Source organism: Gambusia affinis, linkage group LG22, assembly GCF_019740435.1.
Source record: "Gambusia affinis linkage group LG22, SWU_Gaff_1.0, whole genome shotgun sequence".
Classification (NCBI taxonomy): Eukaryota; Metazoa; Chordata; class Actinopteri; order Cyprinodontiformes; family Poeciliidae; genus Gambusia; species Gambusia affinis.
Window position 1 is genome coordinate 16,487,149 of NC_057889.1, and position 14,481 is coordinate 16,501,629.

At 43.8% G+C, this 14,481-nt stretch overlaps 1 protein-coding gene across 3 annotated transcripts in view; it reads left to right on the forward strand.

Moving 5' to 3' along the window:
• Positions 1–12,104, forward strand: part of LOC122825231 (kelch-like protein 29) — a 274,118-nt gene extending 262,014 nt beyond the window's left edge. For all 3 annotated transcript variants that reach the window (XM_044106467.1, XM_044106470.1, XM_044106469.1), the window contains 2 exons: positions 7,869–8,013; positions 10,658–12,104. In XM_044106467.1, coding sequence (XP_043962402.1) covers positions 7,869–8,013; positions 10,658–10,841 — 329 coding nt within the window. In that variant the 3' untranslated portion in view covers positions 10,842–12,104. The remainder of the gene's footprint in view (positions 1–7,868; positions 8,014–10,657) is intronic.
• Positions 12,105–14,481: the final 2,377 nt, after the last annotated feature.

A 14,481-nucleotide genomic window follows, 5' to 3' on the forward strand; every position in this document is an offset into this window, starting at 1 on the left:
GCACGCTTTTGAGGTGAGAGCTGAACGCCGTGGTGGGTGTGGTACAGCCACAAGAACTGAGTACACACACACGCACACACAGATCGAGACACTGACTACCTCAGTTTACCTCATATCATCCAAACCCTGAGGGCAACAGGTTCGCAGTGCATGAATTATGTAACCAGCCCGGAGGTTGCTTCACACACACGTGGGGGCGTGGGTGGGGGGTGTGGGGTGAGGTGGGGGTGGGCTTGTGTTTCCGTGTGTTAGACAGTCGCAGAGGCAGACGGGTTGACCATCATCCGTCAGGGCGTGGACAAGTTGGCGTCTGACAGCCAACGAGCCGGGAGATAATGGACGGGTTTAGTGCTTCCTGTGAAATTGGGCCGGCAATGATTTTAGTAAGCCGGTGGGGAGCGCCTCTCCAACATCCCCTCTGCCTGCCTCCACTTCTCCCCCTCTTTAATCTCCCTGTTCATCTCTCTCTCTCTCTCTCTCTCTCTGTCTTACTCCCCCCCCCTCCCCGTTCACCCCCACCACACCCTGTCTCTCGCAGTCTCTCAGCACTATCTTATCGACTGACACAAATACAGCTGTGTGCATCTACTGTGACTGTACGTGTTCCCTCTGTATGGAACGTCTCCCGCATGGACTGCAAATGGGTTTCACCAACACTTATCAAGACTGACTTCCTGTCTCCTGTGAAAAGTATTACTTGTGCCAAAAATAGTCCGTTCCAACAACTCCGAAGCATCGCTGCAGCTTAGTTTGTCTAAGTCTTCCTTTGTCTTTTAATATCACTGAGCTGATTGGCGTGCGTACGGATGGCGGCGTTGACCAGAAGCGGACACCTCCGCGGTGCGGTAAGCTACTTACGAAGTCTCATTTCCCAGTGCTTAACCGGTCAGCTCAGACAAATTACCAAAATGCCAAGGTTTTTGGAGATATCGCCTCGATCCAAAGCAGGTAAAAGGAATTTTGTTTGCTCCGCTCACGCCAAAAGGAGGATGACATTTGAAAAATTCAGCATGCAACAAGGGCCTGAGAAGGTCATTGGTACCGCAATGGAGTTTTCTGCCAATCCTCGATAAGTTCCTGCTTTTCTTTTCGGAGGTTTTAATAGATTTGGAAACTGCTGATGCCAGTTTGGCTGTGATATTTTAGATTTTGCCTTTTCTAGATGTTTTTGGGGTTTTTTATGTATGGGAAATGATGATTTCCATCTTTACCAGCTGTTGCCAATCCTTTATTAAAAAACGCTTCCAGTAGGGGAGAAAATTTGAGTTTTTTGGCTGATGAAACTCTTTAGATCCGTTTTCATCTCCACATTTTAACTGTTTGATATGAAAGAATACCTTTTAGGTGCCAGCATTAGCAATTTAATACCACTGGCTGAATTGAATGTCCATGCATTTCCATTAGAAGATTATTATTTTCGTGGTGAAATTAAGACAGCAGTACAAAGCACAACCATGTCTGTTTATAAACGTCGCCAACAAAATAATTTATGTTAACCAATTTCAGATTAGAAAAAAAAACTATATACAAAAAAAACAACACAATTTTAAAGAAATGTGGCAAAGATCTTCAAACAATCATATTTAGAAATAAAAAAATGTGTTCCATATTTCAAAAAAAGGTGGTAGATTGTGTTTCGCAAATGAAACAAAGTTTGCCAACATTCATTATAGCACTAAGCAAAATAAGTAGTCAAGGGGATGGAACACATTCAGAAGACAGTTCAATGCAAGTTGTGTGTATGTACTTTAACGGAGTGTTAAAAGAAATATAAAAGTCAACAATTTTGGTGAATGAAAACTCCTCACATTTGCAGCTGTGCCTTCCTGCTTTATCCGACGTGACCCCTTTAGTGTTTACCTCTGCTGACAGACGGGTCTCCATCGACCCGTCGACTCCAGGGACCCGAGAGTGGAAGCGCCACACCCTGGCTGCTCTATCGAGAAATTGACCAGGGAACAATTACTCCCGCAAATGACGTAGAAGCCGAACGAGCGTCGCTATTGAGGGGGCCTTTGTGGATGGACGGGGGGAGAGGGGAGTAACAGGCTGAGAGTAGGTAGGGAAGGTGGAGTGTTTCCATAGCTACCTAATTGGACATGTCCCCATCATAATGAATTAAAGTACATCATCCTCTTTCGGCTATTTTGGCCCAGTCATTTCAAAGGCTGCTTTTCTTCTTCCCACACCACATAAAAAGGACATTGTGGGCAAAAAAAATGTTGTTTTTGCTGCTCCAATTACCTTGTTGTAATCTTATCTAAGCTTAAGGCAGCAGTGGACTGAAGCTTCTTTGTCCTCTTTGTGCTTCCCCCCACCAAAAAAAAAGACAAAAAAATAAAAACAGGAGTGGACACTCATCCGGCTATTCAGAGTTTAGTCAAAAGAAAATGCCGTATTTATTCCGTGGTCGTGTCCCAGACTGCACATTTCCATGACGGTATGAATGGGATGACGACTGCTGTTTGGGGAAACTTTATCAGCGAGTTGAGTCTTGTCTACATCTGTATTGGTTTGACTGTGTAACCTGTGATATAGTTGTGCGTGGGCTATCCAGGTTCACAGATAATCCTTTGTGACGATACGGGAGTGAGATAGGACAGGATGTAAGAGACGTGTCTAGTTATTTGTTTAGACAGTGTTACAAAATACACATTTGTGGGTTTGTGTGGCGTCCTTGACCTGAGCCCGAGGGGTACGGACATCAGGCTTTGATGACGGGTTTCTGTTTTATGCGGATGCGTCAGCCTGTGTGTCCCCGCAGGCGCAACTGTATTTCTATCACCGCTGGAGTGCAAAAATCTTCTTCGTCTTCCGTCTCGTTTTCTTGACTTTTATTTTATTCAGATGTTCTGATGTAGAACGCGGTCGGCTGTGGGGCTGGGTTTTCGCCATCTCAAACGCAGCGAACCCAGACAAAGAAATCGCTAATGCTGTCTTACTCGCTGCTCAAGTATAGATTTGATCACAACGTTTTTGGCCCACCCGGCCCTTCATCACATGTATGAGCAACATTGCACTTCCGTATATAATCAGATTTTCCTCTCTCATAAAAGAAGGCCGTGCACTTTTCCGTCTGCTTGCTTCAGGAGAACAGCTCCTCTATTTTTTTTCTCCCGTTTTTGCACTGAAGGCCAAGAGATAAGAACAAAAGCAAAGAGGTGCAGGGATGTTGAACTCCAGCCGCAGTCCTCTAAGGTCTGCCTGGCCAGATAACCTGCCTGTTCCTCCTCCAAGTGCTCAGACTCGCTGCTCGCTGTTAGGCCAAGTCAGAGAGGCGCGAAGCGGTGGTGGGAGCTTTCATTCGGGGGGAAAAGAGGGAGAGAGAGAATGAGAGAGCGAGAGGTTTTTCCTTTGAGAGCATCCTGTTATTATTCTGCCTCAGGCGCAGAGCAGTGAGAAATGAGTGTTCTGTGTTTATGGGACCAAACACAAAACACCGCGTGCGCCCGTCCACGCCGGCACACGCGTGTGCCTCTCAAAGACGGGCATATCAATGAGTGGAAGCAAGGCGAAGGGAAGAGAATAAAAACGTCAGGCAGAACGTGAGGACGACCAATCGATGACGACTTGTTTCTCAAGGGTGGAAATTGAAGCTGGCGCCCGGGATTGTCGCGCCGTTCGCTTTAGATTGCGTTTCACAGTATGGAAACGTCTGCGGCACCTTTACGGTATGTGACGTTTCTCTAAACGTGATTAGCGGATGCAGCTCTGTCGGCCCGCTGCTATGACACGCGCTGGCAACGCCTGGGCGACGGAGACAGATGGAGTAGCTTCTTAATTTTCTTCCCAAAGCTATCTTTATGTTGACTTCGCTAAAGCACTCTGCTTTAATAGCACCATCAACATACCGTGCCCTTCATTCTATAATCGAAAATTGATTCAGTTTATTTCCCTCCCATCAGTCTATATGCGGTTCCTCACATTGGCAAAGTGCGTCGACTCCTCTGCACATCCTCTACTTTGCTGCAGTGATGGCCTTGTGTCTTTTTTTTAACGACTCTATAGGCTTCGCACAACTTTCGTTCGGAGTCATCCGCCATTCTTCTGAAACTCCGAAGCTCAGTCTGGCAGGAGATTGTCACCACTCAGCCTCTTTCACAGGGAGCTTTACAGAGTTCAGGCCTGGACTCTCAAGGTGTCACGTTAAAACTTTTCTTACCTCTCGTAGCAGCTGCTCTATTTCTCCTTTTATAGTGAAGGAGATAAGAAAAAAAACAATCCCTGCTTCAATGTTTCTGAAACTTTTTCTTCGAAATCCTTCATCCTGACAGACATTTGCCAAACCATTGCACTGCAGAACCTTGGAACAACTACGTTTATTTAGAAAAATGTTTAATTTTCACCCAGAAGAAAGAATTTTTACACCAGCCCTGGTTAGTCCTCTTGAATCAAACTCTAGTTCTTTTGCCTGGAAAGTCCGGTTCATTTGGGGAGGTGTGAACGCGCAATCAAACTGATGCGAACCAAAGAAGTGAACTCTGGTCCACCAACAAACCTAAATCTCGGATGCATATGTGGATGCAAGTGGGCCGCAGACTGATCCAAAAGCAAGAAACAAGCTGTAGCGCAGTGCATTCTGGGTAAATAAAACCAAAACAAACATGAGAGTCTAGCGCTAGCAGGAGAAATGGGTCTCCAACTGCTAAAATCTGACCCAACTCCATTTTTGTTTAGATTTTGTGAAGGAGGAAGTTGCACTCATGTCTTCAGAGGTTTTCTTCAGCGTTTCTTGGTGCAGCGCCACCACAAGAGGACAGGACTCCGTTTTTCAATTAGTTTGGATTGTTCGACCTGGTGAGTGTGAAAGTGAACCACACCAGCTGAAAATGCAACACATGTTGCAAATTCAATCCCTGATCGAACTGAGTCTGGCGGACTAGCAGGTGTGAGAACATCTGAAATCTTTTTTCGTCCGAATCTTCTAGAAGTTGGAAATCAGCTTTAGAAATCAATTATGCCTTGTCCAATGGACATGCACTGTTTTTTGGTTTTTTATATATATATTTATAATGCATAAAAGAGAAAAGGTGCTGGAAGTTCTCTAATAGCAGTCATTTTGAGTTCGGCAGAAAATTATAGCAACACAGGATTATCCTCATTTATGCATCAAAGGATATGAAAAGCAGAATCAGAGCCCGATCTGCTGATTGATGTGTTCATAGAACAAAAAATGATGAAGTTCATGCAAGCATCAGTAAACTTTGATCCGAGTAACTGGAGTGGCAGCCCAACTACCACCAGAGGTAATATGGCCCTGGTCCATTTCCTTTCAGGCACTTTAAAGGCTCAGAATTGTTCTTGTATTTTTGCCCAGATCGGTTTTTGACAGCCCCGTTTCACTGTCCAACTTGTCACGGTTTTTCTCTCACTGACTCAATCAGTGAGCCCAGATGGACGGCAGTCAAGCTGGAGAAGCTGAGCGTGAAAAAAAAAAAAAAAAAAAAAATGAAGGTCGGATCCACCAAGTATTAGGCATGACTCTCTCTGTTACATAAAGACGTCTCAGAGAGAGAAGGAAGGACTTTTTAACCAGGTTATTCAACAGTCTTAAATATTGATGGAGTGGCTAAATAAAAGAAAAGCGTAGGGTCCACATTTTCAAAAATGGCATGTGCACTTGTAGCAGTCACACCAGAGAAATACGCTTGACAATCCATACCATGAATCTAGCTTTATGATCGGTGAGCTTGGGCATTAAGACTGGTGGGGTTTAAAGTGGGTGGCATCAGGAGTTATGTTTTTGTTGTGCACAAGAAAGTGAAGGAAAAGTGTGATGCCTGGATGGAGCGGCCGGAGATGTTGGAGGTGAGCTGTGACAGACCTACGGCTGCTGGAGGGAATTTGAAGGTCAACAAGATGGGAGTCGGTAAAGATGTTGTTTTCTTCGAGAGCTACCAAAACGAACAGAATTACAAAGGGGTACGCTAGAGGGACAGCTTGGGTTTGAGGGATTTGGGTTTGGAAGCCAAGAGAGAGATGGCGTATGTACTGCATGGGTGATAAATTACAGTAAGTCCTCACCTTTCATTGGGAATCATTACAATAAACATGGTAAGCGTTGGCATTTTTTTTTTTTTTTTGTCAAAACCAATTTGAGAACAATACAAAAATATTCATAGGCACTCTTGCGAAGTGAAAGGTTTACGGAAGCCGAGAGCGAACGTTTTCTGCATTTCCTTTCCTGACGGTTTTCCGAAGAGGACAAGTTAATCTTGAGCAAACAAAGTGTGTGTGTGTTAAACCAGCTTCCATCCTTCAAATGCATGCATGCTGGCATAAATCTGGCTGTTCTTAGAGAACATTGGGAAAAAGCCCCATGAAGGTAAACGTGAGTGGAAGTCGGGGCAGGAGTACAGAAGAAGGTGCTCTGGTCAGACGAGGCCTTGGAATTTTAATCTATGAATTTTACACATAACAAGCTGGAGTGTGACAGCGTACCTGTTGAATAAAAACCCAGGCAACCACTTGAGTAAAATCTGGTTTATAATAGGGGGCGACATTCAAAACTGAATTAAAACCATTGAAATAAGGCCAAGTGCTCAGCAAGCAGCCATGATATCCAAAAATATGCAAGTGGATGAGTCACTTTTGACTTTTCAAACTTTTTCTTTAAACGCCTTCTTGAGGTGATTTCTGGCTTTAAGTGAAATATCAGGACAATAATGTTTCCTTTTGAGTGATTAATTAATTATACATAATGGCTATAACAGCAGTAACTTTTTTTTCAGCTCGCTACCTGCTCAAGATGTTGGCTTGTCTAGAAGCCTGAAGAGATCCACTAAACTGAGATTGTTTGCACATCAGCAGCATGACTGCACGCTCTCCGTGTGAGCGAGCTAGCAAAGTGTAATTAGTATTTTGTCGGAGCCTCCCATGCAGTAATGAGAGGAGCAGCAGAGGTCCCTCTGACCTCTTGATCTAACCTGTTAATTAAACATGTCAGACTGCTCCCAGCTGCAAAAAAAACAAAACAACAACAGAGTTCTGCTCCCGCTTCCTGCGCTGCCATTATTGAGACCCAACTCGTCCCGCTGTCTGTTTTCGAAGAGGGATGTCAATCCGTTGTGGCGGAGCGTGCGAGGACGACGGCCAAAAACGTCTGTGCATTATTCATGCTGCCTGTAAATTGGCCAGCCGCGGCGCCGATCCGGAGGAGCGGCTCCGAGTTCGAAACGCTCCTCCCTCCGTCTCTCTCTCTCTCTCTCTCTCTCCAGCGCCGCCGCCGTGGAATTGCAGGTTTCCAGCGGCGTCGTTAGGCTCAATCCACCGTTTCGTTTTGTCCCGACCTCCCCCCATCATCTATAACACCACAGCAGGCTGCTTTCATGTCTGTTATTCTCATGTGCTGTATACTGAGGAATACAATACGCAGTCTCCTTTATTCCCACCTGTTCACTCATGTATTTCCAATACATATGCTTTTTCTTTCTTTCTTTTTTTTCCTGTATAAATCTGAGAAAGTGCCAGTGGGTCTAATGCAATTCTGAATTATTGGGACTTGGCTAACTCTGCTATATTGCCTCCAAGCCCAAACAGATTTTGAAGCAGAACCCAATAAAGCCTCGGTGATTCATAGACTGCATTTATTCTCCAGTCTAGGTATCCATTATGTTTTAAAGCAATCTTGAGAGGGGAGTATCTTTGGAAGTGATAAGGTGAATGTTGATGATGATTGTTTTTCTCATTCAGCAAAGGTGGAATAAAAAAAAACAAATTGATGCCATTAAGCTTAATGGAAATGTCTGCTGGGTGAGAGAATGACACCCAAACAAAAAAAGCTCTGTTTTCTCTCTCTCAAAAATAAAGAAAAATAATCCCCTCTTCATCCTTTTCTCTCTTCTGTTTGCCTCCTCGCATGTCTTTAGATAACAAATACGCCCCTGCGGTGAGTCTAAACGGTTTCATATTCATTCTGGGAGGGGCCTACGCTCGAGCCACCACCATCTACGACCCGGACAAAGGCAACATCAAGGCCGGACCCAACATGAATCACTCTCGGCAGTTCTGCAGGTAAGAGATAATTAATGTAGTTGGGCGCCAGATGTGAGAAGGAGGAGTGTGGAGGAAATCCCCAGTGTGAGGATTCCTTTAAAAGCTCTCACAGCAGATCTGACGCTTCAGAGACCCACTCTGACAGGACTGCAGAACTCTGGACCCATTAGCAATCCGTCAGTCTTCGCGTTGGCACGCCGGTAAAAAGGGGGAGCGGGGAAAATGTACTTGGGCCATTTAATTAAAACGTGAACAAAAAGCCTGCTGTGGGCCGACTGTGTTTTCAGAGCGATGCAGTTCGGCGCCAAAACTTCGCCCTGGGTGGGGAGCAAAAAACAAAAAGAAAAAAAAAAATCTAATTCGCAGGCTTGATGTTTGTTTATTTATTTATTTTAGATTTGCTTGAACGGTAATGCTGCTGAGAGGAAACAGACTTTTCGAGTCAATCAGCTCTTCAGACTTTGACCATTTGGGTTTTATTTGTTGCATCAAAAAGCTTCTTCTCAGTTGTCCTGCACCTCTGGACATGTAGGAAGTGGAAATGTTTTGAGGCGTTAAAAGAGATTTATGAGCACATAATAGCGCAATAAATGAAAATGAACAGCAACGGGATCACACCCTAATATCCTCGTCAAGCCGAGCCACTCAGACGTGCAGTTTTACCAAACAATAATCTCGCTCTTTAGTTTTTTTTTGTTTTTGTTTTTCTTTTTTGTAAACATTGACGGGCGGGGGGATGAAATGCATTTGGGAGGCAATTAAAGACTGTGATCTTATGGGCAAGAATGTGCAGCATAAATCATGTTGTCAGAGTTATTGATAAGCTGTAGCAGCACACGGCAGGCAGCTGGTTCTGCTACATTTAACTAAGTCTGACACAACCGGGGAGGAGAAGGAGGCGAAAACAACAAACTCGCTGTTGTGGGAGCGGGAGGATGGGGGGGAGGGGACCAGCCTGGCGGGTGACCATGCAGGACAGCAGCTCCCCTCCGCCCTGTGTCCTCTCTCCGCTGGACCAGCTGAGCAGATTCAGCCCCTCTGTAATACTCTCCCTGCGTCCTGGCAACGCGGTGGATTCCTGCTCGTCGAGTGTGTGCGTGTTATTTATTTATTTTTTTTATTTATTTTTTTTAGCATGCACCTTACGTAAATAGAGATCGTTCCAAAGCCCGATAGGAGTACAAAGCTCTAATCAGCTTACAGCCCAAGTTTTAATCCTTTCCACACACAAACTCCTGCTTCAGTTTCTCGTATCAAATGGAGCACATTTGTACAGATATTTGCCCTTTTTTTTCTCTCTCTCTCTCTCATTCTTGTGCCCTCAAGAGGCAGTGTGATTTTGCTTTTGTTTCCTGCTTGCTGTTGTCAGATGATTGCAGGCACAGCCGCCAGCACAGCGATCAACACGTTTGCATAGACGAGTGTCTCCGTTTATCAGGCGATCGGCTACACGGGCTGCGTTCCTCCCAGCCGTCTCGTTTTAAAGCTACGTAGAGACACTGATGACCTCTGATCGCTGCTGTTTTTCCCCAAAAGCCTGCTGGCTTTTTTTTTTTTTTTTTTTTAATAAAAAAGTTGGATAAACGTTTGCAGGAGCAAACAGGAAGTTAGGTAACGCCGGTTTCCAGATGTCGGTGACAGGAGCAGACCTTTCTGCTGTGAACAGAGACGAACAAACTGTTTCTCGGCAAAGTTTATTGGCTTTTTTTCTTTTCTTCTGTTAGTTGAATGTCAACCTCTTAACCCGAGTTCATGCATTCAGCTTAAAGTTTTTAACTTCACACAGAACCAGATAAAAAAATAAAAAAAAGATTTAAAAGAAGGTCAAACAGACATAAAAATGTAACTTTATGTTCTCTACAACAGTCTGTCTGACATTTCAAATGTGATGTTTGTACGTTCAGGAAATATTGACATTGGTTTTTAAATCGGCTCCGATATGGGAATCTTAAATTATAAAATGTAGTCCGAATAAACTGCCAGAACCTTTTCCAGGAAACCTGGCTGGTTTTCCAGGGCCGTGCTTTAAACTCATTCATTTGCAATGCTGGAAAAATACTTTATTAATCCCAAAGGGAACGTAGGTTGTTCTTACGGTTATTACTTTAGAGGTTCTTTTCATGGTTGTTAATGTTGATGGCTTTGGGCAGGAAGGATCTCCTGTAGCAGTCAGTATTGCAGTGATTCTGAAGAAGCCTCTGACTGAAGACACTGTTTTATGACGAGTATGTGATCGACACACGGACAGCAACATTTCTAAAACAAGTTGGCAAAATTATGCCCTTTTAGATGACTGTAGGGTTGTTTTTTAGGGATGAATAAATGAGAATTTGAGCCGATATCTAATATCGGTTATCGCTCATATCGGATACCCTTTCCACACCTTAAGAAAACACAACCCCGCTTCAAGTTAAAATCCCCACAATCCTTTGCTGCATCATGACCCTCCTCCCCTTCCAGAAACAAATGGCAACAAAATGAAAATAATGATTTTTAGTATCTAGTTCTATCTATCTAGTATCTATCTATATTTTTAGTATATAGTTTTATTATACCAATATAATTTGCAGCAATACAATTTTATTTTATTTATTTTTTTTAGCATGAACCAATCAGAACGCAAAGCACTCTGATGTTTGACTATCGTCTCTCTGCTTCGCAGTGCCGTCGTCCTGGACGGTAAGATCTACGCCACAGGAGGCATCGTGAGCAGCGAGGGCCCCGCCCTCGGCAACATGGAGACGTTCGACCCTTGCACCAACGCGTGGACGCTCCTGCAGTCGCTGCCCTGCCCGCTCTTCAGACACGGCTGCGTGGTCATCAAGAAGTACATCCAGAGCGGCTGACGGTAGCGCTGGACGGGACCGTACCGGGTCGCAGCCAAAACCACCAGCCGAACGATGCGCGATGACGGCAGCTCTGTCGACCGTTTGGTCGGTCTGCATCGATCCGCACGGCTAGCCCTGCAAACTCACACCCGTCCCCCGTCCCCTCACTCCCCTCTGCTCTCGTGAAACAAAACCCTGTGCAGAATGTACCACAAGCTACTTAGCCATGCCAGGTGACGATGCCTAACCTCGAGTGCTGTACGTGTCATGGTAGTAGTTCATCCTCTCATCCAACAGGCACAGGGACCTTCTTAGTAACTTAACCGTCTTTTTAAGTGGAGTTGTCTGGGTTTGGGTTGTCTTTCTTTCCCGTTGCGTCTCTGCCAGATCGTTGTGAATCCTCCACTTTCCCCTGGCCTCTGACCCACTCTGAGCTCAGTGAAAGCCATCGCCGGTCCATGCTTTTTTTTTGTCATTTTTCATTAAATTCCGTTCGCCACGTCTGGGGTTCCATAAGACGGTTCTGACATTTAGACGGCGGGGAGGACGCGCGACGGAGTCGAGCGGGGCTGCTTTCCTCGTCATCTGCGGGTCGGAGGGGGGCTTCCTTCTCGCCGCCGTGTCAGGAAGCGAGGTCCTCGTATTGGGGATTTACGAGGTACTTCCAGAACCAGACTGTGAACCCTCCGTGACCCAGTTTTAGTTTTTTGTTTTGTTTTTTTTTTGTAAAATATTTTTGACGAATCGTTAAACACCAGACGGTCGAATCTGGGTCACCGCTGAGATTTCAAGATTAGTGTTGGAGTTGCACAACAAGAGAGGAATCGTCGGAGCTTTCCTCTACCTTTACTTTCTGGGACAAAGATTACATTACAGCAGCCAGGAGGAATTTCTCTTTCTGTCGCCGTCTGATCTGATACTGAAGGCGGAGGAGAAAAATAAAGCACAATATTCACCTGTGACTGTTATCATAGATGTCATCTGTTGATTCATGGGTTCTCATCAGCCCCACCCCACCCCCCCTCCCAACCCTCACTCTATGTTCTGATTTATACAGTGTGTTTCTTTGCAGCCCACACAATGATGTTGGGTTGATATTCTGTAAATACAGGAAGGAAATATGTATATTTTACAACCTGAAAGCAATTCTGTATAAATGTTTTTAGAAAAACAAGAAAAAAAAAAGATTATTAGGATGGATTCAACATACGTCTGTAAATCTGTACCCAGAAAGGAGAAGCTAACAATTGTTACTATTAAACCCTAATACATATACAAGAACATGGGTATATTGTCAAGTTTGTTTCTGTGAACAGAATGTGTTAAACTCGAGGCCCCGGGGCCAAATCTGGCCCTCTAGACTCCAAATGACATCAAAGCCCCTCCACTTTTTTCAAACCTACAAAAATCACTTTTTTTTTTTTTTCCTCTCTGAAAACTGGCCAAAAACGTTGCGTTTAAAAAAATAAAATAAATAAAATTTCTCTTTTTCATTTTAATTTGCACCTTTATTCAAGTATATCAACAGCAGTTTATTGAGAAATACAGTAAATTTCAAACATAACTTACACTAAAGTAACATTGTGAACAGGTGTTCAAAATACACAAAGGAACAGAACCGACGGAGCTACGAAACGTTCTAACAGAACCGTGGAACAAAAGGAGGAGGGGACGGGGGGGCGGGGGGGGGAACAAAACAATTTAGGGCTACAACAAACCATTTTCCTTCTCCATACTGGACCAAACAGTCTCTTCTACCAGACAAAAATTGGTTTGTTAGTCCAAACTGACTACAATTTATAAGGAAGGAAGATCACAATGTATGACATTTAACAACCCAGATTTTTTATGTCCAAATGTAAAATTTAAACCCATAAAAAACAAATAAAAAAAAACCTTTTGGCAGAAACAAAGTGATTAACATGAAAAAAAAAAAATAATAATAATAATAATCAGTCCGGTCAGGTTTTTTTTCCCCCACTGTGATGCATAAAGACAGAAACTAACATAACTGTTCTTGTGCTAGTCTCTTCCAGTATGTCACCATCTGTAGCCACTCGAAACATAATACAATAAATTATATATATGTATATGTATATATATATATATAAAAAAAAGCTGAAAGGGCATTTTGTCCGATGTTGAACCTGAGAGACCTGTAAACTCTTTAACCCCCCCCCCACACACAGGCGGCAAATAAACCTGCTACACAAACGCTACAAACACGCGTAATGCTCAATGAATGTTAACTTCATGACGTACAAAAACAATTTTCATGAATATTAAGTGTAAAATATTTCCTAATAAATAGTAAGAACGAGATGAAAATCTGCAGGAAAGAAAAGAAACAACAAATAAAAAAAAGAAGAAGACAAACAAGGCAAACAGATGCAGAAAATGCTTTGGGGAGGGAAGGAGGAGGCGGATCGAATCGAGGAACCTGAAACTAAAGCTTTAAAATACAGTCCGTGTCATATCCTTATTAATGCAAGCATCATCTGGCTCAAAATCGAAACATACAAACACAATCAGAGACACAAACAACTCTTGGGTTAACTGCAGCAGCTGCGGTTTGGACTCGTCTGGTACCGAAGGTGACACTGCGGCGGGGATGTGGAGACAGTACTTTTTGGAGCCAGAAAAAAAAAAAAAAAAAAAAAAAAAAAAACACTGTTGCGCCCAGTAAACAGATTCCGCATTTAAAATAAATTAAGCTGAGGTAGCATTGTTTTTGTTTTTTCTTTTTTTGTTTTGTTTTGTTTTTTCACCCTCTCCGCAGGAGTCCAAGTACTAACCTGTCAACGGCAGTTTTGCATACCGTCTTTGCTTCCGTCACCAAGGGTTAGAGGGGGGAAAAAAGGCAGACGTGAGCTTGAGTTAGAGCTGACCCGAGAAGTTCAAGGATTGCTTTTGAGGGGGAGAAAAAAAAAAAAAAAAAAAAGAAATGGGGGGGGATAGAGAGGAGTCCACACCTGCTCAGAACATCTTTCAAAAAAAAAATAATAATAATTATGAGAACACCGATAAACCTTTATAAAGCTTCAGTAAGCACCTTAAATTACCACAGAAAGAAGAAAACTTTTACTGCGACGGCCAGAGATGAGAATCCAGCTTCTCTAGTCTGCTGACAGAAACGGAGGAATAAGCTAAATCATGTAACACACTGCAGGTAAAGAGGGCTGGGCACTGCCTAGAATGGCCTTGTTCATTATGAATTCCCCATGCATGCAAAAACAATCTCAATTCAAGCAAAGAAAACTCATTTAAAAAAACAAAACAAGTAAAAGTTAACCAAACACATACAAAAGAAAGAAAAAGAAAACCCCAGACGGTAATGACCACCGAGTATGTTGAGTTTAAAACAGACGGCTAGCGAACGGGCGCCGCCGTGTCAGCACCTTTGGAGGGAGCGGGAGAACGGTTGGCACAACAAAATCCTCGGACTCGCGCCGTTTGATTCTTGCATATAAAAGACAAACTGGTTACAGGTGGAGGCCGACCTCCGCCAGCTGGCCCGCGGCCTGATAAGACGCGAATTCCTCGAAGCGCAGGGAAACGAGGCTTCAAGTGTCGCAGACGCGTCAGGTGAGTTCCTCTGGGACTACTTTCTTTTTTTGTTTGCTTTTTTTTTTTAAATCCCCATCTCTGTCGCTTAGGT